The sequence below is a fragment of the Chaetodon trifascialis genome, chromosome 10 (assembly GCF_039877785.1).
Source record: "Chaetodon trifascialis isolate fChaTrf1 chromosome 10, fChaTrf1.hap1, whole genome shotgun sequence".
NCBI classification, from domain to species: domain Eukaryota; kingdom Metazoa; phylum Chordata; class Actinopteri; order Chaetodontiformes; family Chaetodontidae; genus Chaetodon; species Chaetodon trifascialis.
The window spans coordinates 21,586,145-21,610,901 of NC_092065.1; the positions used below are offsets into that span (position 1 = coordinate 21,586,145).

The window sequence follows — 24,757 nt, forward strand, 5'->3', positions numbered from 1 at the left end:
ATAAAATGTTGAATTTATGACGGGGAATTCATCTCAGTAAAGCCACCAAAAAACAAACTGATTAAAGTGATATTTTTGTTCCCTGAAGGAGATAAAACCACAGCACCGGAGGAATGCTTGTGTTTTGGAGGCAACATCCTGTCGTGCTTCAGCAGCATGATGATTGATCGGACAGTTCCTGCTGCACCTGTGCCAATCAAATTCATCAACTGACATGATCTAGCCATCGAAATGGGGGCCCTCTGTTCTGGGTCAGAGCCATTGATTGCCTTTATGTCTCTCAGCAACTTAGACACTCAGAAGGGGCCCAGAGTAGAGTCACTGCTCCTTCGTTTTGAAAGGAGCCTGTTCAGGTGTGTCGGGTATCTGATTAGGATTCCTGCTGGAGTCGTACCGCTGGATGTATTTTGGCAAGTCCAATGTGGAGCTGAGTCTGGGCCAAAGCATGCTAAAGGGATTATTTGTCCCATCTCGCCTGTGAACGTCCCGGGACCTCTCCGGAGAAGCTGGAGGAGATGGACATATGGGCAGCGTTTCTTTTTCCGCTGTGACACGGGCGCGGATAGGCAGCCGAAAATGAATGAATGGATGGATGAATGGGCTGTTATATTGTTTTGCTGTACAGGTGTTGTTTTTATTGTGTCCACACCCTGTATAATGCATTATGGGCTATGCACAGCTGTGGCCATGGCCATAAAACCTTCAGTGACTGGTTGTTCTTGCAGACTGTGCACAGTTTCTCAACTGACTCCAGTGTAAAATCCAAAAATGGTTGCTGCTTGTGTCCTTTTGCAGAAAGCTGTTGCCATGTCACATTAATGACAGCTAAATTAATGCCATCATTTCAGAGCCAACGCTGCTCAATTCCCCACTTGCGCACATGGACATCAGGCAACATTCATGCACTTCATTTTGTGCCCTCTTTATGGTTTTCATCGTCAGATACGTCCTTTGTTAGTGAGAAACTTCTTGGATCTTTATCTGTCATTCTTCAGCTGTTTGATATTCATCATAGAGGACACACAAACATGTACTGAAAAAAGTCTCAGGGCTCTAAAAATACATTATGCTACCCAGAAACCCCACTCTAAGCAGGCCAGCTGAAAGTAACAAAGCAAAGAAACAAACAAACAGAGGCTGACTCATGTTTTGAAGCAGCGCCGCACGGAGACCCTGACAAACTCAAATCATTGATTCCCAAATGAATGAATGGATGGATGGTGGCCCGTCAGGCCTGGGGGGGGGGATAGGGGAAACAGTGACTACATTTAGGTACTCACCATCATTTCATTATTATTCTGAATATGGCAATAATCTGAATTTGATACAAGTCATGTAAACAGTTGGATTTTCCAAATTAGCCCTTATTCCAAATGTAGCTTTTTCCAGTCAAGATGTTGGGATTTGCCAGTACTGATCAGGTCTGAGGAGCGTCCTCTGGACGTGTATACAGGGCATTCAGAATGTGTGTCTCAATCGGGGGTTTTACCGCTTTTTGCAACACACAGCCTCTTCACTGCTTATGGTCACATTTCAAACCAAAAGTTTGTAAGACTGTGGTAGAGATGCATGCACAAAAGAAAAGGTTCAGGCCGCATGTACTTTATTTATTTCATTTTTATTAACCATGTAAACCTCTTTGTAGGAATATAATGTTTTTGGAATAAGTGCAAAACCAGAATGTTTTGTGCATGTAAGCACTGTTCGAGCGGGACAGGCCTCGTCATTATCGCTGGACGCCAGCTTGTTTACAAACCTACTTCACAAACATTCCTCGTCGCCTCCGCCCAGCACGGGCTACTCCGTGTACGTGCATGTGTGGATGGGCTCGTGCGCGTGTGCATGTTCATGCATGCTCAGTCACCACTGCAGGCGAGTCTCTCCCTCTCTCCGTTTTCATTCTTTCTCTTTGCTCTGCTCTGGTTCTCTGCATCTCTATTTTGAGATGCACATGTCTGCTGTGACCCAGCACGTGCTGATTCTGTCAGATTTAGACTCAGGCTCCGCGAATCGCAGAGGAACACTCACTCTCTAATTTAAAAAAAGACCCGAGGAAAGTGGGTTGTGTCCCTCCAAGGCTCCTGTAGCCAGCCCATGTGGGCCACCGCTGTCAGGCGAGTGCTGACACAGTTTAGGTTGCGTTCTGACTCTTCCGTAGACTCTGCTGGACTTGCAGATCCTTATCTTTGCCAAAACTCTGACCTTTGCCCCCTGTTTCAGCCAGTCCCATTTAGCCTCAACAATGGAGAATTATCTTGTCCAACAGTCTAGTGGTCAGCAAACGCAACTTCTCTCACATGCACTGCATATCTGTAGGCTCCTTTGTGCCTGTATGTTACCCAGATGTCTCATTTCACACTTTCTGGTCCAGGCCTCACACGTGCCTGTTAGGTGTGTGCATGTGTGTGTGTGTGTGTGTTGGGTGCTAGTTAGTAGGCCTGTCAGGCTGTGAGGGGGCTAGCTGCTGCCTCGGGGCTGAGAGAGCGACAGAATGAGAGAAAAAGAGGGAGGAATGTCAGGAATTCCATGGGAAACGCACTGTGGCCATTTGTATGTTTGTTTTTCCGTCTCTCACAGTCCAGCTTGTTATAGTTCATTCAACATGTAAGGGTTTTCAATCCGCACAATACTTGTGCTCAGTGTGCTCTGCACAATAATGAGTTAGCATCAATACGCTAGCCAGGTTCCTGATGCACCAGTTGTACTGTCCGTTAAGTTCAACCATTCATCGTTCAAGCTGTAACGGCGTAAAAAAAGAACCTTAAAAGGAGCATCAAGTAGGCCAGCCCAGCTGACATGACCACACCCAACAGGAAGTCGAACATTATTTCTAGATTTTTGTCCAAACCCAACAGGTCAAGCCTGATATCCACCCTGTACTATGGAGAGATAGACTGATGGCTCACTGAGAGAGAGAGAGAGAGAGAGAGAGAGAGGAAGGGAAACAGCGGGGGTGAACTGGAAGGGTCAGCCATCCATCACTGACATTCAGGTCATTAGTCTATTTACAGAGAGCTGGCACTGCGCTTCCACTTGTCATGTGGAACCAATATTTAATTAAAGCTGAACTAGAGAGGATAATTGGGACGGACCTGCCCTCAAGGGTTTAGATGACTGCAGTGACTGGGTGAAGCATCCATCACACTGTGTCTGTCTGTCAGGGAAGCTAACCTGTCATCCTTAGCTCCAAGTTCTCCATTTCAGCTGTACAGACCTTAATAGCAAACCATTCAGTTTTTTACAGCATTTAATGTGGTAAAAGTTAACCTTTTAGAGTTGGTTCAACTGATGTTTCAGCAAATGGAGATTGAAATGGTGCTTAATGTCTATGTACGCTGTTGTAAAAGGCATCCTGACTATTCCTAATTTGAGTTAAGTCATGTTCTAACAGGGATAAACTTTAGTCAGCAAGCGAACAATAAATCGTCATATTTTTGAATGGAGTTTGGTGTGACACTTTCTCCATACAAGTTTAATAGACAAGCCATGGAAGAGTAGCGCTAAATATCATCTGTCATATTGTCAACTTTGATCTTCTGTAAACATATTAGCATTGATCTGAAAAGCCAATCCCATTGGAACTCTGGATAGGTCACATGATGGACAGAAAGAGATGCAGAGACTGACTCATACCTCCTCAGTGCTGTGTTTGCGCCAAAGATTTACAGTGTTTGTGCAACGTGTTTAGTTCAGTTAGGACAGCCAACATGATGTTTGCTGAGCATGCACTGAGATGTTTGATCAGTGGGATGTTTGGTTGAGCTCTGTCCAGGGTTTGATCAGCATCCAGGACCTGTGACTGCAGGTGTTTAAGTTGTTTTAGACCTCTGTCTGGACTTTTGGCATGGCAGATCTCAGAGTCTGTTTACACCTGGTATTAACATGCATCCTGGGTGATCCAAGCACAGGTGGACTGCTTTAACAACAGGTGTGAATGCACCTAAGACACATTGAGCATGCTGCAGGAGGCGTTTAGCATGTTTATATGGTGGTGTACTTACAGACTAGACCACTTTTTGACCAAGTAGTATGTACCTCGTCGATGAGGTGGTCAGGTAATGTTAGTCAGGCGGAGTCAGGAGGCAGGGAGTTTTATAGAGCATAGGCGGTGGGAGCAGGTGGGTCTTACCTTTGAGCATTCATCTCATCACAGTAATTTCTTTCTGGCTGTAACCATCTTTTTGTAATAAATGGAAACATCCCCCAAAGATTCATCATTTTTCTGGACATCATTCAATAACTACTCAACTGATGTCATCTGTGTAAGTAGGCTACACACAAATCACGCAGTCGGATTTCTATTTGGTTCACAGTAATGCAAATTATGTGTTTGGACTCTCTTACCTGCCAAGATAAGCAACTGCTGTGTGTCTGTTTGATGTGATTTCACCATTGAACTAGTACCTGCAGTATCCCCAGATTCCTTAAAAAGTTGCGCAAACTCTTGAGTGATGAAAAACGTAAACTTTGCAGAATTGCTACGGCTACGACTTGTAAATTCGGCATTAAATGCAAAACATTAAGTTCTTTCTTTCCTTGTAAAAGATATCGTGTCTGTTTGTTGCAGCATCGCTCTGTCTAAAGTGCATCTTAATATTTAGCAGCTGTTTGAACCATCTGTTTCAGCTGACTTCACCAGTAATCCAACATGGACTTCTTCTTTGTCGCCCATGCACAATGTCCCCAGACTACCTTAAAAAACTATGCAATTTGTGTGTTGCATTAGGAGAAACTTCTCAAACTTTGTAAAATGCTGTCTATTTATGTGAAAGACGTGACGTTTGTCCCAGCATGCTGGCGAAATGCTGTTGGGCCGCTGGTTAAAAACAACAGTGTATCTTTGCAAACTGACAGATTCTTGTGTTTATTTGCATAAGCAGCAGGGAAGTTGAGATCTGAGGTGGGGACTCAGAGCACGTGAAAACTCATAGTAATGCTAGGTTTTAACGGACATACTTAAGAGTCCGCTTGTGATTGGATCACCCAGGACGCATGTTAAAACCAGGTGTAAACAGCCTCTCGGTATCACACCTGCTCCATAGACAAGACTGAGCAAGCCTGGTTCAGCAAGACCGCAAATTGAAATCTCTGACTCAGGATTTCTGTCCTGAAATGACACGAGGGTCATGCTTTCACACAGGTTCACACAGGACACTTGGAAATGTCAGGACTGTCAAAGCAATCTGCCCTAAAACAGGTGGTGTGACATAAAAAAAACAAGTGAAATATGTGTAGCACATAAGGTGAATTTTGAATCTTGAACATAGCAGCTGCAATCCATTCAATGTGTTTTTAACCGCAGTGTTTGCATACACTCTTGAGTAAAACGCTGTCGCTCACGATGCATCTGTGACCCATCTGTGACTCCCAGCAGCCATGACTGGCGCTGTCATGGAGGTCTGTTCGAGTGTTGGCTATACACAAGTCGTAAGCATTGTAATTTGATGAAGGAAAGACGAATACCTTAAAAAGACTGTTGTGCTGTGGGTGTATGTGATTTCAGTCATTTTAAAAGAAAATGAATATTATGTTAAGCTAAGTTATGTCTTTACTTCAGTCGCAGTCTCTACTCCAAAACACCCTTGGTGGTGGTAGTGCAGCACTTATCAATGTATTTTTATTATACTGTATGTCCAATATGAGCGAGCATACATACACAACAAAGGAGACAATACAGTGCAGCCATCATTAAAGCTGCAGTAGGTAACTTGTATAAAAGTATTTTTTTGTCATATTTGCTAAAACTGTCCCTATGCCCAGACAGCAGTACATGAAACATGTAATCTGTGAACAAAAAGTGGCTCCATTAGTCCCACCTACTGCTCCTACTGCGATTTGCAAGAATCCACTGCGCCCGACACAAAACAACCAATCACAGTCAGAGGAGCATCTGAGGGAGTGTGACGTGTGTCAATCAACATGACAACAAATAACCATAAAGCTAATATGGTGATTGTTACAGTAACACTCCGCAGCGGTACGGTATGTTAGCGACTGTGACGTAGCGGCTGGGCAGAGTTAGCTTGTTTCCGATGCTAAGGCTAACGTTACTGGTTGTCATGGTAGCCACCACACTGCAGCTTTAATCTAACAAGGAAGACAGTGGTGGCAGGCATCTTTGTTGTTGTACAAGAGCCAAGGACCCTTTAACATCCCTGCCAGAGCTTTTTATTCTTATTATAGTGAAAGGATCCTTTATGCACGTTTGCAGACGTTTCAGCTGGCCACAGTTGATAGCTAAGGTGGATGATCCAGCTGCAGCCTCCATGTGAGTGCGGCCATTGTCAGGTTAGATTTCTCACTTCATTTCCTGCTGTTTATTTTGTTGATGACACTGACCCACCAACAAGTACACACATACCCAAACACACTCACTTAACCCCTGCCTCCCCACCGTATTTAGATAACCTTTCCTCCTTCGCGGGTCTGGGAGCAGTTTGCCCAGCGCTGAAGAGGAGGAGGAGGCTTTCGTACATCTGTGCTGTCTCGTCATGAAATGGCCTTTGTGTTCATGTGTGTTCACGTGCTTGACCTCTAACTTCAGACACTCCATCAAATAGGTTAGTCTGCCGTCATTGGGTGCAGAGGCTGCGGGAGACACTGAGATGATGTGCGTTCATAACTCACACGGCGACAGAATATCGTCCATAACTGAGCAAACACACGCAGGGGGCAGGCCGAGGGGTTAAGAAGGGGTAAAGACTGGAATCCACGGGGGGGTTCACACCACTTTGACGTGGACTGATGGTATACACAGATGTCCTGTGGAAAGTATGAATGGAGCCGTTCTCTCTGCAAATGTTCACCCCTAGCAGGTGGTTTACTTGAAAAGGATATAAGAGAATAAATATTTGAATCCATAGAATGTATGAAACGTAAAGAAAGTAGAGCCGTCCTCAACTGATCCACTCATGTTTTAGTGCAACGTACCGGCTAAAATAGATCATCTTTACTGTACTCTGCTGTGTGTTGCAGTGCCGTTCCCTCTTATGGCAGTAATGGACTACAATGTAAGCATTTCACTTCATATGAGAGTGAAAATTAGACTGTGAATGTGAAAATTATTTAGTCGCACCGCTGATTGTCTCCAATAGCAGCAAATGTGTTACTTCGCCCATCTCCCTCTCATTAAGAAAAATCATGTATCATTATAGCAATACTCTGCGTAAGACACGCTACGTTCACCAGGCTAACCTGCGAGATAAACCGTAAGAAAGTAAGACATTATCAATTCATCCTTGTGCTCCGGTTTTCAAATGAATCCTGCTCTGTGCTGGCTTAGTTGTTGCGAGCGCATCTCTATCAAAAATTAATTTAATCCACTGGGTCTTCACATTCTCAGATGATGGGGAGGACATGACAAGACTTTTGTGTTGTTTGTGCAGCCAACAACAGAACAATTTGCGCACTTTTCTTGTATCATCAGCGTGTTACCAGAGCGAGATTGAGTCTCCGAGTCTTCTGTTGGCAGTGATAGTCACTCAGCTGGAGGTGGTGCTATGTTACACAAGCCACAGAGGACGTCAGATGACTGATAGATGGAGCAAGAGAAAAAGAGCGAGGGTTGTCTTTTGCGTGTTGCCATGAAAATGTTATTTTTTTATGATGCATTATAACCCCCTTTAAGATACTGTGTACCCATCCTGGGTTGGTGTTTGGTCACAAATTGCCGGGGTGGTGGCAGCTCAGATTTTCAAAGGCTGAAAATCAGCGTGATGGTGTTGTGGGACTCAGTCCGAGGTCTTGCTAGGACAAGCAGCCCTCCTTCCCTCCAACCAAACACTCCTCCAACGCTTTCAGGAGACACGAGCCAGATGCTCAGGCATCAATCACAGCATTGTGTGTGTGTGTGAGTGTGAGACTGTATGCAGTGTGTATGTTTGGACTGTCTGTGCTCTTTGTCAAGTAAATGTTAACTGTGTGTTTGTGCAACTGCTGCCCGTAACATCCATATGGGATGGAAAGTTGGCACAGTGAGGAGAGAAGTAGGAAGATTTATACGTCAGGGAAGCATTTAGTGAAAGGAGCAAAGAGTGCATGAATGGGGATGGTGAGGAAGAGAGTGAGCAGGAGGTGAAGAGGAAACGTTTTACCCCCTCTATCTGAAAGCCTTTCTCGCTGGCGGACGAGCTCCTGACCTTTTCCCTTACAGACAATGAATCTACTTTATTTTTCTGCTCCAACCCCGTCCCACCGGTTCATGTGCGTGTGTGCGTGCATTCATGTTTGCGTGCGTGTGCATGTGCCTGCTTGTAGTGGAGCGTATGCATAACATGTGGCCAGAAGGCTGTCTTCCCATTTGCTCATGTCAAATAAAAGATGAACTGCTACATTTTCATTGCTTTGGAGAACGTATTAAATTAATAATGTTATGTTATATATTTAACTTAAATTTGTGTGTGTGTGTGTGTGTGTGTGTGTGTGTGTGTGTGTGTGTGTGTGTGTGTGTGTGTGTGTGTGTGTGTGTGTGTGTGTGTGCTTCCTCAGGTGAATCTGGTCTTGGGAAATCAACACTCATCAACTCTCTGTTCCTGACTGACCTGTACTCCAAGGACTACCCAGGGCCCTCCCAGCGCATCAAGAAGACTGTGCAGGTGAGCTTATTCAACTCATTTGTCATCACAGCCATTTTTCGAAGTTTAGTTCATATATTGCGATAAAGTATTAGCTGGAAGTAGGTCAAATGTTTAGCTGTTATACCAGAAGTGTTCGGACTACTTCTCCAAATACACTCTCAGGTCATGGCTGTAATAGTAGGACATATAAAAAACTAAATATTTTTGTTCATGTGGACTGTTAATATACGTTGAAACGTGTGTTTGGGCTGAAGGCAGAAAAATTTCCATCACTGAAGACCTCTGTCATGTTAGCTGAAAACTTAGAGATCTGTTACCCAGCACAGCTGCTTCTCAGTCGTTCAGATCACTTGTGTCACGTTTAATGTCTTCAGTTCCTTCAGTCATGTGTGGAAATTATCTCCAAGGCTTAAAAACGACCTCTGCACATCATTTAGCAAAAATGCTAAACCCACCGCAACCTGCTCTTTCATTTCACCAGTCGATCCCACCACTAACCACAACCATGAAAATGATCAGTTATAAGATATCTGCAAACATTTGAGCATCGTGCATTCCTCGATGCTAAGTGTCTGATGCCGCGTTGTCTGAGCTTCGCCTGTGGCGAGTAACGATAAGAGAAGGTCGTGAGTCAGGTTTGACGGGTGAAGAAGTCAAAGACAAGCTATCTGACCTCTGTCTCCATAACCTGTCCAACGTCCCTGCTGCCTTCAGAAGCTACTCTTATCTAGATGTTTTGAAACCTGCCGGTCTGTCAGTGTATTGATTAGATGCAGAGAACTTAGACTCCTAATGATAACCTAATCATTACCTTTGATGATGCAAGTTGCCTCCTTTCTCTGAGCTGTGTGTGACTTAGTGCTAAGAGTCACTTAGCTCTGACCTCAATACTTTAAAGGCAAGCTAACCAATGAATTGGTCACTCTAAATATTTTTATACAATGGGAAGGAGCTGCTTAATATTAACTGATAGGTATACCAACTCTTGGAAACATTGCCTTTCACAAACACATTGATAGACCTCAAAGCCACATTGCTTACACCAGTCCTAGTTGGCGTGCTGCCATTGAGAGTAAAAAGCTAAAGCACGAAGAGAAGAAAGGTGAGTGGGAGCAAGAAATGGAGTATTCTGGAGAGGAGGATGAGAGGAGGATGGAGTATCATGGAAACAGAGAGGAAGAAAGAAGGATGGATGAACTAAGAGGGAAACAGTAACACCACAAGGCCTGGTTTTGTCCTTTTATGGTCATGACAAACTGAGGAGGAGGAGGAGGGAGGCTGCATCTGGATCAGTGGGGAGCAGAGGACAGAAGAGTTAAGGAAAAGGGAAGGAGGTGAAAACATAGAAGACGGTGAGTTCGGCTACTGTAAGGTGGAAGAGAGGGGCTGTGGGCAGAGGAGCGATGCAGCCAGGAAGGAAGAGGAGGGACGCAGGTCGCAGGAGAAGAGGGACAGAGGAGGAGGAGTGTGATGGGGGAGGAAAAGGATGGAGCAGGGTAAAACTGAAGAGTGTATGCGAGGACGGAGGCAGTGATGGGTTAGTGAGAGGCGACAGACAAATTAAAACAGGGAGCTGGGCGAGAGTCCTTGTACCTCCCCTGCTGCCTGATCGGGTCAACAGCAGGGCAAGAATGTTCCCATGAAATGTAACACCCACCCACCCTCACACCCACCCACCGCTGAAAAGATGAAAAAAAAAAAACATCCTCTCTTCACTTGATTAATAAATTGTTTGCCTTATCATGTGAACTGCACCCACACAAACACACACTTTCACCACATCGCACATCACTTCGCAGCAGAGTTTGGCTCCCACGTAAACTGCACGCTGTCGTTTTTGCACATTAGCACAAGGAAGCGTCACCCACAAATCCATCCACAGCGCACACAGCTGCCTTTTCCAAGAAGCCAGCTATTCAGCTCGCCTCTCAGCCGGCCAGAAGTGCTTATGTGTAGGCAGGGGAGTGAGACAACACATGGCTCCGCTTTGGGATTGTTTGAAATCAATGGATTGATGAAGTTAGAAACCCTGGCTGTTGCTTTTGGTTTCATTTATCCAGGCTTTTTCCAGATGCCCTTGTTTGAGATTTCTGCCCCCTTTTCATCACAATGGAAGTGATCAGCAGTCTATCTTTCAACAAACAGTGTCCGTATTGCTCTCAACATTTTCATCGGAAATACTTTCCAATGAGAAAATCGTTTAATTCATTAAAGGGTCTACAGAGAGGTCTGTAGCCAGAGCACTGTTTCTTTTAAAGGTAATTTGTCATTGCTGTGAGCAAACTAAATTCCATTCACTGCCTGTGTATTACAGCGGAGGCATCAGTTTTACTTTGGTGAACTGTGTGTGTTTGGTAACACATGAATTTGCACTTTTGATCAGAAGCAAGCTGTTGTGGCTAACTAGCACGATCATGCTATCTAGTAGTTTACCAACTAGCCCTGCAAGTACACCTTGCGTTACCGAGCATCTAGAACCAAATATTTTTTGATGCTTTTAATGTTTCTGTACAAAGCCATTGCTTTTTTTAACAAAATGAGCCAAATTCTGAAATGCTATATATTGTTTTAAACACAAGCGGTTGCACAAGAACTTGGCATGAGAGAGGTATCGCCTATAACTGGCAAAAGTTCAGGGTATATCAGGAACAAGCTGATGAAACAAGGATGGATCTGAACAGATTTTTGATGGCTGCTTTTGGCACTTGACAGAGTTTGGTGCTCTGGTTCAACACCCAGCAATACCAGAAGTCAGAAATATGTGTTTCTGGAACTTATGTGAACCATCCCGCCAATGGACAATTGGATGCCATCCTGTAACTCACAGATACAGTTCACCTTTACTTTATATTGTAAACATTTCGGAATTGGGAGTGAAACGCAGGGCTGTGTACAGGGCTGTTTGCTCAGTTTATCACATCTGTCATCTTTTATCTCTCAAGTAAGCTTTTTAAGACTTTATTGGACGATTTTAATGTGACCAGCGATGCATTTTTGAGGCATGCTAATAACAGTCTGACAGACTTCCATGAGCCCAGATTTCTAGGGCTGAGGCTTGAACTTCAACATATTTTTTTTTTTTTTTTGCTACTGACTGAAACGTGTCCGTGGCACCATGGCGCTGAATGTCTGAAGGCTAGAATGGAACCTCAGTTAAACCAGAGATGTGGTCGAAAGAGCAACGCTTGAATAGCGCCAATCAGGATTTTGCCTATTTTGGATCGGCCGTTTTTGTACAGCTGCTCGTGTTAAGAGAAAATGAACTTTGTTTTCAGTTGTTTAATGAAAAAGGGGGGATTTGTTAGAAACCAGCATCCTTTAGATTTCTAAAATACTTACATTTAAGCATAAATTTTCCCAGGACGCCAACTCATAAATGGTTATTTGGTGCTCCTGGCTTTGACAGTCCTGTTTCTACACCTTTGTTTCTGTATCTCTGCACTCTTGCAGTGTGTTCTGAATTACAGGTTGTAGAGACAAATCAGGTGATGTCGTATCTTTTGTATCTCCACAACAGCTCTGTTATGTTCCAGTCTTTGCACCAGCGCATAGCTAAATTTACTCTTGTTTTGGCGAGACGGAAAACATCCTTTTCGGTCCACCGCTCACACCGAACCTCATGTGAACCCCAAGAGCGCAACGTGGGCATACACGCTCTCCTGCAAGTGGCAGTTAGTGTGTGTGTAAGTGTGCTTGCCGTGGGTGCTGCGGTCTGAGGCTGAGGGGGAGAGACGGGGTCAGAGTATTTATATTCCAGAACAATCTCTCATGCTTTGTCGCTCACTCACATTCCCCCAGATCAGATTTCTTTTAAATGATGGTGTTGAGACTGACGGCATTTTTGAGGTTTTCTTCCAATCTGTTTTTCTTCGCAGAACTGGTGGAAATAGCAGATTTGGTTTGGAGATGGCTGACATGTCATGCACAAACACTTAGAAGACAAACACACGCTAGATGCACGATGAAGCTCAGATATGGCAAACGACTGCGGTGCGTGATATATACGCTCAGCTGTGAAGTCAGACAGATTATCCGAAGGTTTGTGGAAGCTGAAGAATGTTTGTGTTAGAGCGAGAGGGCTGTAGTTTGAGTTAAAGGGGTGATCCTAAAATAACTAGATGGCCTTGTGAAAGTATGTGGCGGAGCGAGGGAACAGCAGACGAGCTGCAGGAAATGATGGATCTGTGGGAGTGAATGTGAACGTATGTGAGTGAGGAGTGAGATGGAACGGTTTTGTTTGTCTTGCTTTTTCTGTTTCGAGCTAAAGCCACACACAGAACTCAATCAGACAGTTTCTTAGAAATAACATGTTGGATTTTGAACTGTCTGCCTCATTGAGCTGAGAGTAGTCAGCAGGAGCAGGTATACCTTTTTTATAACGTCACATATGCTGAATAGTTCCTTCAGTGATGACGCAGAGATGGTTGCACTCCATGGTTTTCCATAATTCTTAGCAATATTTAACGCATTTCCGAGGCGGGTGTCGCTTTTTCTAAAGTTAAGTATGAAAATCACCTAGTAGAGACTTTCAAGGGCAACTTAACACCCTGTTTCAGCTTAAATACATCCCTCCATATAATCACAAAATGCTTTCAAACCCAGACACACAACCCCACCCCTGCCCCTGCACTTACATCACACTGACACTCCTACGCCCACGAAAAGTTCAGACTGAACATGAAGCGCATTTCCACCTCAAGGTGCGTCATTGTGTCCACGTGCGTCATTCCGTTGATTGTGTATCATTCAGTCTAAGCAGACTGTAACAGATCAGTTCCAGATCCCTCTATCTAATCACCCCGGTCTACAAAAGCCAAGTGTCATTTGTACTGGCCAACATCAGAAGACCCTTACAATTAACCCTCTACCTAAATGAGGCCTAAAAGAGCACTCCACTGATTTAGCATTGCCCTCCTTTAGCTCAACATGGATCGTTTTTTGTTTTTTATGAGCAACAAAGATGCAGTAGAATCAGAGATATTGTCTTGTCTTTTTTTTTTTTAAATCCTACGTGTGCTATGTGACTACCGGGTAATGTTGCCTCAAGCGTTAAGCTACACATGACTGTCACAAATCTCCAGTGTTATGCATAGTTTTCCACATCCTCCAGTAAGAGATTTTCATGTTCATGCATAGCCCCACTGCTGTAATGATTCAGGCCTCAAATCCATCATTTTAATGGCATGTATTCTCACGTATAAATCATAATCCATATTTTAAGAGTAACTACACCCAAGCTAATCTTGTGGTTATTGCAAGATCTGTCCCCGCCCTTTGCAGTGCAGTACGTCACAGCTGGGTGTGACCAGAAATACAACAGATTTTTTACATTTCAACCCATAGGGGTCAGTGCAGCGGTGCTTTTCCTCCATGCAGTCAACTCAGTTTCAGGATTAGACCCAGCAGATGTTGGTATCTGTGAATCTTGCAGCAGGCTGTGTGGGTGCACTTGCAGTGAGATGTTGGATCATCAGTGCCCTGTGTGGGTAGGAGGGTGTCACATACTTAAACGTATAGGCTATTGTGTGTGGGAACATTCATGTTTGTTAAAGGGTTGAATCCAAACAAACACAGAAAGATTTACAGTATACCGCAGATTTAGATGTGAGGCTCAGGTTTTGATTCAGATCAGCGGTGTACTAAATAGCATGAATGTTTGTGTGTTTCAGGTGGAGCAGTCCAAAGTGCTGATTAAGGAAGGAGGGGTCCAGCTGACACTCACCATTGTCGACACACCAGGGTTTGGAGACGCTGTGGACAACAGCAACTGGTGAGGAGCACTGGCATGATCAACATCTGCATAGTCAGATCTCACCAAATGATCATGTGTTCTGTATTACCTGATTTCCTCTTTTTTTTTTTTAACTGCCTGATGTCATTTCTCCCTCTTCCCAGTTGGCAGCCGGTCATAAACTACATTGACAGTAAGTGCGAGGACTTCCTGAATGCAGAGTCGAGGGTGAACCGCAGGTCCATGCCAGACAATAGAGTCCACTGCTGCCTATACTTCATAGCGCCCTCTGGACACGGGTAAGATGAAGGTGTCATAAGATGCCGTAGATGTAACACAAAATGAGGCAATAATGAGATGAAATACTCTAAACGTGACACTGATGCTGTTGGTGTTTCTTGTCACATGTTTGTGCCAAAAATAAATGCCCTGTTGGAGCTATGAGACATGTTTTGAAATATTATGACCGTAAACATTCGGTTCATGGCTATGCGTTTAAAAAAATGACCAAGACAGACACAGAGCAACATTAGCATTCATTTGGAGTTGTGTTTCTGGCCACCTGATGACTATAAGTCGAATATTTACTTGCCTTTTAGCTCTGTTTTGGTCTCCACCAGCTCCTGAGAAAAATATCTCTCTTTGCAGCTGCTAAATGGTCCGTTATATATCAGCTAGTCACTGACTTTGTCTGTTCCATGTTTGGCGCTGGGCAGGTTGTGTACAGTGGGTTTAAAGCTTATTTACTGAAAGTGGGTGCCTGCTGCTGCTGGAAACTATACTGATAAAAGTGGGGAAAGTAAATCAGAGAAGTCACGGCCAGTGAAAACCAAATCAATCAATCAATCTGCAGAATCAGGCAATAATTCTCTGTAGGTCTGTCACCATGAGCAACCCATTTCACATCAACAATAGTCATTTGATCCCTTCTTAAAATAAAATCAAATATTGATTATAGCATCTCTGAGTTTCTTCCAAGGTTGTAATTTCACACAGTATCGTAGGTCTAACCAGGTCAATGGAGATATTCTGAGCCAGCATTTGGGAGGATGGTTTCCTCCCAGTCGAGATGCTCCCCCGTCTATCTGTATTCAAAGGTGTTCTTCACTAACACAACCAACATTCTTCTGTACTGGTCCAAATGACAGTGCTGTGCCAGTCAGTGGGCTCAGTTGATGCAGTGTTCAGAATGAGATGAAAACCTGTAGTCCGCATGACCTCGAGTTGGCTTAGAGACTCCTACTGTGAGGGAAGGTCTACCTTTCCATCCAGCTTCCTTCTGCCTGCTGGCTGTACAAGCTGAAACTGAAGCAGAAGTGTGTGTGTGCGTGTGTGCGTGTGTGCGTGCGTGCCAGTTTTTGTGACCCACAAAGGTTATATAACTGAGCAGTTCTGCTCATGCTCAGTAGAGTTCTGCTCTCCATCACTGAATCACCCAATCAGAGTGGAGGCTTGGAGCAGCTCATAGAGGCAGGCCTCTCATCTCAGACAAACACACTCTGTCTTCTCTCATCTTGCTGTGTCTCAGTGTGTGTGTGTGTGTGTGTGTGTGTGTGTGTGTGTGTGTGTGTGTGTGTGTGTGTGTGTGTGTGTGTGTGTGTGTGTGTGTGTGTGTGTGTGTTCACTTGGCATCACTGGAACGTTCCCTGTTTTTCAGTATGGCTGCAGCACCAGCCTGAGTTAAAATGTCGAGCTCTGTTTCCGCATAACCCAAAATCCATCCATCCACTCACACTTAGCTATGGCTAAATTTGACTCACTGTTGTTGATTTTTAGGATGCCGAAGCAATTTCCGCTATAAAAACGTCATTGTAGCTCAGTTTGAAATGTCTTCATGCTGCATCTTATCCACATTTAGCCGACAGAAGTCAGTTTACTGCACTTCTGTCTTTGACAGCTCGATAAATCCCGACAAACGGCTGTGGCATGCCCCACTCTGGTATTCAAGGATTGTTGATATAAAGACAAGCTAAGTATTGAGTTGCTGGCAAGTCAGTAAATGTCAAGGCAATCATGTATCTCTTTGGCTAAATATATCAGGTAATTGTGTTTTTCCTGTCACTGAGGAATTTGCTAGTATGAAGTTTCTAAGCAGACTGTTTACCATCAGAGGTTGTGCAACAGCTGCAGAATTGCAGCTTGCACGTTTGTCACATTGGGCTGTAAAATCTGAAGTCCTACAAGTAAACGGCATATTTATGTTTCTAAGCTTAGCCTGTCTGTGATAGTTTAAACCCCAAAATACCAAAGGGACGAAGAAGCGGTGAGTGCCACTGGTTCGATAAATCACTGTCGGTGTGCAGAGCCGATCGATGATTTACTGTAACGCTGACAGGATTAGCATTTTGAGATCACACACGTCCTCGACAATCAGTATCTCCTGCAGTCCTCAGATCTCCCTCTGCTTAAACCAGACACTCTGACCTCTGTTTGATCTGGGACAACATTCACTCCATGACTCCTCTGATGCTGCATTATACACCAACTTGACCCCGTTCTTACCAAGATGTTCACACACACACACACACACACACACACACACACACACACTCTGTGTCCCTCTGTGAACCGGTGAACCTCTCAACAGCTGTTTTGCTGCCCTCTTTGTATTTCTGCATTCCTGGGATGAGTACCTCAACACCCCCTTTACTCACCCTCATTACACACATGTCCACACGTAGCAATGCGCGATTTGAACGTACAGAAATTGCATTTTTATGGGCACAACTGGATGCAAGTATTGAACTATGTAAATGGTTTGATTTCCATTGGGTTTTTATCCAAAAAGCTTTACAATTTGCCTCTCATTTACCCATTCACACACACACACAAGCACACACTCACACACACACACACAGTTATAGTTTTACAGAATTTTCTCCCGTTATGCAGTACATACTTACTTTCCCCATACACTGCCCACACTTGCAGACAGCCCACCAACCTCATGCTGATTCAGAGCTTCTTCCCAACCCACTGAACACAAGTCTCGCTTATCAGTCAGACAGGGATGAGGGCCTGTGGGAGTATTACAGAGACAATCCCCCATCAGCCCAGCAAGACAAAACCGTCCGTTATCGTCTCAGGGAAAGAACGCACGAGCCAGAAAGTCAGTCAAACTCAGCTGGCTTCATTGTGTCTTGGCTGTGGGAGACTTACAAAGTACGGTTTGGTTACCCTCTGCTGGTGACCCTCTGAGCTGCATTTACTTTGAAAAGCCAGACACTGAGAAGGTCCACTGCAGTTTCTTTAGCTTAATTCTTGTTTTTCAGGACGTGTCACCCTACCTGACAGGGCTGAGACAGAGGGATGGGGTGCACCCATGACAGGACACCAGTTACCTCTCACTTACACACACAAATTTGTTCATCTGTGCCATTTCTCTTTCTTTCTATCAGGAAACCTGTTGAGTCCACCACACTGGTCAGGCGTTGCTCAGCTGTATAGAACAATGAATAGACTTCTGTTGACTTGTTGATGATTTGGGTCAAAATCTTTCTTCTGTCTGTCCTTCAGTCTGAAGCCGCTGGACATCGAGTTCATGAAGAGACTCCATGACAAAGTCAACGTCATCCCTCTTATTGCAAAAGCCGACACTCTGACCCCAGAAGAGTGCCAGCTTTTTAAAAAACAGGTATTTGTGCATGCGTGCGTGCGTGCGTGCGTGTGTGCGTGTGTTTATTTGTTCCATTAGTTGAAAAGGGTGTGCTGCTGCTAAGGTGAACACATAAAACAGTTTGCAGCATATGTGTAATATTAATCTATTCACTACAAGCAGCATATATGTGTGAAGCAGCAGTAAACATTTTGGGAAATATGTTGATATATAAGTTGATTAATGTGTGTTGTCCTTATAAATGAATAAAAAGAAGAAAAAAGGGTGTATCACACTCTCATTTCTGTGTGCTCCATGTGGAGCTAGAGCTAGGAAGCAATTTGCCTAGCTTAGCAGAAAGACTGGAAAGAGCAAGAGTTGCTGTTTTTACTGGCTTCCAGAGTCCAGAAATCATCAAGTTGGAAAGGAACAGCTGAATGCAGGCACTTCCTAGAATCTTGTTTTCACCTTAAGGTTGTCAGACAGCCAGCAGAGATGCTGCCTGAAAATACTGGAATGCTTGTTCATCAGAAACACAGTTCCATCATTGCCTGACTCTAGCGCTACACTTCGCACATAGACTTGAAAGTGGCATCAGTTGAACTCTGAGAGAAATGAATGAATGAACGTACTTTGTACAAGGATTGTCAACCTAAAAGCTATTTATGTATGTATGGAGGCCTACAGTGTGTATTTATCACCTTCATTCTGATTGCTTTCTCCCTTCGTCAGATAATGAAAGAGATACAGGAGCACAAAATAAAAATTTATGAATTCCCAGACACGGAGGACGACGAGGACAACAAACTCATCCGGAAGATCAAGGTAATGGACCACACAGTCTAGTAAAACTTGATCTGAGGACTTCTGATTAAGAGAGTCACAGACAGCCAGAGGTCAGTCTGTCCTTTGGTCAGTATCCAATCCTGCAGCTGCCTCTGTCTCATTCCACTTGCCCGGCAGCCTGATTGCATAACTCTTCACCGGCTTTATAGACAAGCCCATTGAAGAACTTTCACTAGTGATTGTCGTCCATGTAACTCTGCCCCAGTAACTGCTGCCTCGGGCGAGAGTCAACCGCAGTGCTACACATGGTGACATTTCCCTCCCCCATCATGTTGATGTTGGCCGTCAGTAACAGTGCAGCATCCAAAACAGTGAGAGTGTCGCAGTGTAGTCAGTAATCCTTTGACACGTGAAGTTTTGCCATCGACCACGAGCAAGTCTCGTTGACCGAGCTGACCTTTGAGGGAACAGAGTCCCAAAAGCTATTGTAGCTTATTAGCCATGTTGCACTATTTGGTTGTTAAACTTTCTCATTAGCATCCAAGCTAACTAGCTTCCTAATTGACTTGTTCACAATTATGGCCAGCTGCCACAGGAAGGGGCCAATCAGACACTGAGGAACAGTCTTTCCAACGGCAGTTAGAAGTAGAGCTGGATGTAGCAGTTTGTTGACGGTAAAACAAAGATGTTTGTCTCGCTCTAGGAGAAGATGCCATTGGCAGTGGTCGGCAGCAACGTGGTAATCGAGGTGAATGGCAAGAAGGTCAGAGGTCGCCAGTACCCGTGGGGCGTGGCTGAAGGTAGGTTCACTCAGGTCCACTGCCGGAGAGGAAGGACGCCACTTCCGTGTTGTGGTCAAACTGCAGTGGCCTAGAAAAGAAGTGCACTCACTTCCAGACTACACAAGGGGTTATGATTGAGCATCTTTCATTTTTTCAGTTTTCAAGAAAGACATTTCTTAAAGAGCGTGTCACTGCACCTTCGTCAGACGATGACAGACATAAGAGAGGCTGACGCATGTTGGTGTTTGAAGGCTGACGAGTTTGAGAATGTCCAGCACTCGCGGCGTTATCGCAGTCATGGCGAATGCAGCATGATATCCCTGAGAGTGGGACAACAGTGCATGTTTTCCACAATGACCTTCTGTGTCCACTGACTGTATTAACTACCAGGTGATGCAATGACTTGTCAAAATGTACTCTTTACTGGAAGTGAGATGATGAACGAGTGTAACCTTTTAAAGTAGAAAATAAGTATTTTACTGCCATGTAGCACAGCGTGGTCATAATGCACCTGCTTTATTGGAGCAGTCTTAAAATAGATGTTCATATAAGTAGAAAAAAAGTCCAGCAGAAGTCCAGGTAGTGTGTGTAAGAGTTCAACTCTTATTATATTTAGAAGTTGTTGACCGCGATTGTGAGCTTCTTAAAGTTCTTACATGAAGGGACGTAGCTTTTGTTTTCAGAGGGAATTATAAATGAGCGCCATAGTTTGGTCCTCCCACCTGTTAGTGGATGTTTAAAGTCTTAAAACTTTATGAACCCCTTGTTGAGGGACCGGCACTGGTGGACACAGAGAGCTGACTTTTAGAGATTGCTTCTGGTGTAGCGACGTAAGTGAACCTTGCATTATGAATATTTTCTCACGTATGTTTCACCGTGGTCACATTCACAGAAGTTAATGCATAGTTAACTGTCACTGTCTTTGTCTTGCAATGGGGAACTGAACGAGTGCGACATGTTCTACAGATTCTGTTACATTTTGACAAGTTTGAAGTTATCTGGCAGTTTTTACATTGTTACGTTATACTGTGCGCCCCCACCTGTCTTCCCCTCAATGTGAACAACCTCACATGCACACAGTCCTTTTGGTAGTGTTGGTCCTGACCCTGATGGGGATTCTGGAAAGGGGGGGTAGACATAGTGTGTTGATTGATGTGTTTCAGTATGGCAGCAGGCACTGACTGACCAGCAAACATCAGAGACTGCCATGCTTGTTGCTCTTACTGGTGTGTTAGTTTTCATTTGTTTGAAAGTCCTCTGAAAGGTGACATGCTGTTTATATAAAGTAATATACCTTTGTTGCTCTGTGGTTGACCGTTTATCAGTCTTTCACTTTTTCATTCTTTCTTTTCTCTCTTTTTTCTTTTTTCTTTGTCTATTCTTTTCCATGACTGACAGAGGGCATTTTTGGTAAACCAAACCATCTTTCACTTTATTTCAACCTCATTTTCTCCCCCTACTCCCCCCTCAGAGTGTCCCCCAAACTCTCCATCCCTCCTCTCCCTCCACTTTTCTGTTGCTGTGCTGTTTCATCATTAGGCTGATGGTCAAACCAATGCTATAATCAGACTTGGGCTGAATACTCATCAAAACTTTAGTACTGAATAAACCAGATTTTGGAAACACTTGAAAACAGCGAGAACATGGACATATTTTGGAAATATGAAAGAACAAAGACACCAAAGTCATTCATGTGTTCTCACTAGAGGTGTTGGCCCCAGCGCTTTTTGCTAACACTTATCATGCCCCATGCTGAAGGAGCCTCTACAGCTGCCAGTGTCCAGAGCAAGACGGCTTCATCTTTGTAGTAGTGTAGTAGATGTAGTACAACCCTGATTCCAAAAAAGTTGCAACTAAAAAATAAAATAGAGTGTGATCATTTGCTGATCAATATATTCAATGTTTGACCTCATCAACTTCATTCAGTATCTGCTTATTCTGAATTTGATGCAGCAACACATTGCAAACAAGTTGGTTCAGGAGCAACTAAAAACTGGGAAAGACGTGGAATGCTTCAAAAACACCTGTTTGGATCCATAGGTTAACAGGTTGATTGGTAACAGGTGACAGTGTCATGATTGGCTATGAAAGGGCCATCCTGGAAAGGCTGTCGTTCACAAGCGAGGATGGAGAGAGGTTCACCACTTTGTGAGCACATGACTGGATAAAGAATTTTACCACATGGACTCAGGAGCAGTTTGGAAAACTTGTCAGTAAACACAGTTTGCAAATGTTTGCATTCCTGTTTTTATGTTTTACACAGCGTCCCAACTTTGTTGGAATCGGGGCTGTATATAATTTAAAGAGTCTTATGTTTTTGCAGATATCATCTGTTCTTAAATGGGATAGTACTTGGACTATGCACACCACATATGGTTCTGCATATGATTTATGTTGGTGTGGTAATGTCTGAACAAGATCCTCTATCATTTGGTGTATATTACCAGTCTTATATTATCATTGGCTTATCTTAATTTATCACAGACGCATTGGTATTAGCATATATGTTCGCTGGTAAGTCATAAGAAATTGTGGTAGGGAAATCCCAAATACAATGTATGTTGCGCTAATTCTCCACCAGAGAGTGGAGTTTTCTTGAACATTTTACGATAGTGAAACGTCTATAGTGTCTAAATGTATAGTGTGTGCTAGGTGTTACCATGCAGCACAGAGGCCAGCGATCGACAAAAGTGGCACATGAATGATTGTTTTTGTTGTCTTTGTTCTTATCACTTAGCCTACGAGACAATCTTTGAAAACCTCACTGTATGGTTTTAAATGTCAATTCCACTTTATTAAAACTTATTGCTATTACTTTGACTATCATTCCTATCAGTCACGACAATACTGAACTCACCACAGTAATTACTGAGCTCTGGGAGCAGGGTGACACCACTACAATGACGTCTGACGGGTTGCATTTATATACCACCTGATCATGATGCTCAAAGCTTCAGAGAAGGGGGCAAACTCACCTCAACCTGGGTGATGCACCGCAGCTATTTTTGTCCCTACGCATCAGCTTGAAGGGGAGCAGGAGGGGAACATCGAGCCAGTTCCACAGGCGGATGATGAGGTGGCCAGATTTAGAATAGGTGCCGTGGGATCTTTAATGAGCACAGGGGATCTGGTCTTTGGTTTAACGTCTCTTCTGAAGGACAGCATCTCCTACAGCACATTGCACTGGAGCGTTGGGGTTTTTATATCAGGACCAGGAGAAAGACTGCCCCCTATTGGTCCACCAACACCACCTCCAGCAGCGATTTAGTTTTTCCCTGCAGGCCTCCCACCCAACTACCAGCCAAGCCCACCCCTGCTTAGCTTCATACAAGAAACGCAAGCAGTCATATGATCAGATTTTAAAGAAGCCAGCAATTTAGCCAGAGTATCTAAACGCTTTATATGGAGGTAGAAATGAGAGCAGACGCACCGGAAATGTAGCATATAATCTCTCATTGCACAGGAAAACTGTGAGCTCAAGTACGGCAAGTACAGTTGGGTCAGAATGTTCTGGTAACCTGGGGTCTGTTTATAACCTGTCTGCCACGTTGGTCTTCTTCTTAGTGATGTCACTGTGTTTCCCCAGACCTCTGCAGTTAACTTGGACAGAGTAACATTATGAATACTGAGAAGAATGATGGCCAAAATTACAAAAACAAGGTTGTAACAAACAGGAATTATCCTGCGAGGTGCATTTGAGGAGGTTTCTGTCTGGTGTTCTCAGCAGGTTCAAAGCTTTCGCATACTCACTTGTTTTGTCCCAGGTCTGATGCTGTGAATAGTCATGGAGGAATCTAGAGGCTGTTTGTTGCTGAAGCTCCAGCTGCAATAGAAACATCACTTTTAATACTATGGGTCCTTTCTTTGCTCCAGTGATGTCACATATAGCAATACCGTTTCATTACCACCCCGCTTCAGCGCATGGTTCAGCTCTACATTTTGAGTTAATCGTGTTGGGGCGGGGTAAGAACAGTGTATGCTGTATCGCTGGACCAAGGACCGGGATCCACCATACTAATGCATCGCTTATAGGTTCATGAGCAGTTAATGGTGAGTTAGTGTCTCCCCAAAGGGCATGTAGCAGTTCATTTAAGTCATCAAGGTAACATGTGGCTTGGTATCATGAATTTTCACCCATTAGCATACTTGGAATTTTAATGTAAGCCTGTTAACGTAGAAAGGTGTTTGTAAAGAATCATACACACGTGCATACACACATAATGCATGTTTGAAATAAGCGGTTGTGTGCTCTTGATTCATTAAACCAGTGCCGTTCATCATCATGGCCTAAATACACACTGCTAATAGGGAAGGCACTCAGGCTCAAAACACCTGATGGACTGAGACTTTTTTTAGTCCACGATTGACAAATAAAGACAGTAAAATGACTTTTAATTTTAAAAAAAAATGAATATGCATCAGGTATTTTCTGCCAGTCATCAATATTTAAGATCTGTCTACTATTAGTTACAAGTTTTTTTTCCCCCCAATGACCCTTGACCCCACTTAGCTCCTTCACTTACTCCCACACTGAGGCTTGCACCCCCCGGCTGGTCATGCAGAGATCCTCATGTAACACCCCCTTCAACCACCACACTCCCTCTACAAGCCCTGCACTCTTTAGCCAGTCAGCTTGGACACATGCAGGTTGTTGATCCGGGCCAAATCTGGGCTGAATCTGGGCCAAGCATATGCCGATTCTGTGCTCGAAGCGGGCCAAGCCTGAGCCGTAATAAATCCAGCTGCTCCAGACCCAGATTTAGCCCCCACTGGGCGCAGACAGTAACTGAAAAACCATACCCCTCCCCTCCGTCAGAGCTCCCTCCTCTAGAAGAGACAAGAGGTCATTGGCTGGCTCTGGAGGCCAAGGGGCTGCGGGACTGCTTAAGTTTCATCAATGGTAAGGTGTCCTCCTTATTCGCTCCTCTGAGGATGACTGTCTGCCAGTGGGGTGGAGGCTAACCATTAAGGAGCAGCGTATTTGATGAAGAGGAGGCCGGACATCCGCCACATACATCCTCAGCAGCAGTTTATCTGCAGTCCTTTTCCAGAATCCCGTCTGACCGTGTAACCATGTCTTTGTCAGTGACTTGAATACTCACAGTCTTCTAACTGTACCATGTCGAAATGAGCCCAGTTCTGTTTACTGTTGTCTCACCAAGAACTCTTGTTTGTTCTAACTCTGTGGCGTCTGTGGGGTCCAACAGTGAAAGGCTGTGATCAGATAGGATTTTTTTTTTCATGTGCTGAAACACAAAACTCAGCTGTGAGCATCAGTGTTAAAGCA

General features: G+C 44.1%; 1 protein-coding gene across 4 annotated transcripts in view; it reads left to right on the forward strand.

The window, feature by feature from the left end:
- Positions 1-24,757, forward strand: part of septin15 (septin 15) — a 44,011-nt gene that overhangs the window by 14,184 nt on the left and 5,070 nt on the right. For all 4 annotated transcript variants that reach the window (XM_070971430.1, XM_070971431.1, XM_070971432.1 and 1 more), the window contains exons 3-8: positions 8,488-8,594; positions 14,246-14,346; positions 14,472-14,606; positions 17,824-17,941; positions 18,635-18,727; positions 19,392-19,488. In XM_070971430.1, coding sequence (XP_070827531.1) covers positions 8,488-8,594; positions 14,246-14,346; positions 14,472-14,606; positions 17,824-17,941; positions 18,635-18,727; positions 19,392-19,488 — 651 coding nt within the window. The remainder of the gene's footprint in view (positions 1-8,487; positions 8,595-14,245; positions 14,347-14,471; positions 14,607-17,823; positions 17,942-18,634; positions 18,728-19,391; positions 19,489-24,757) is intronic.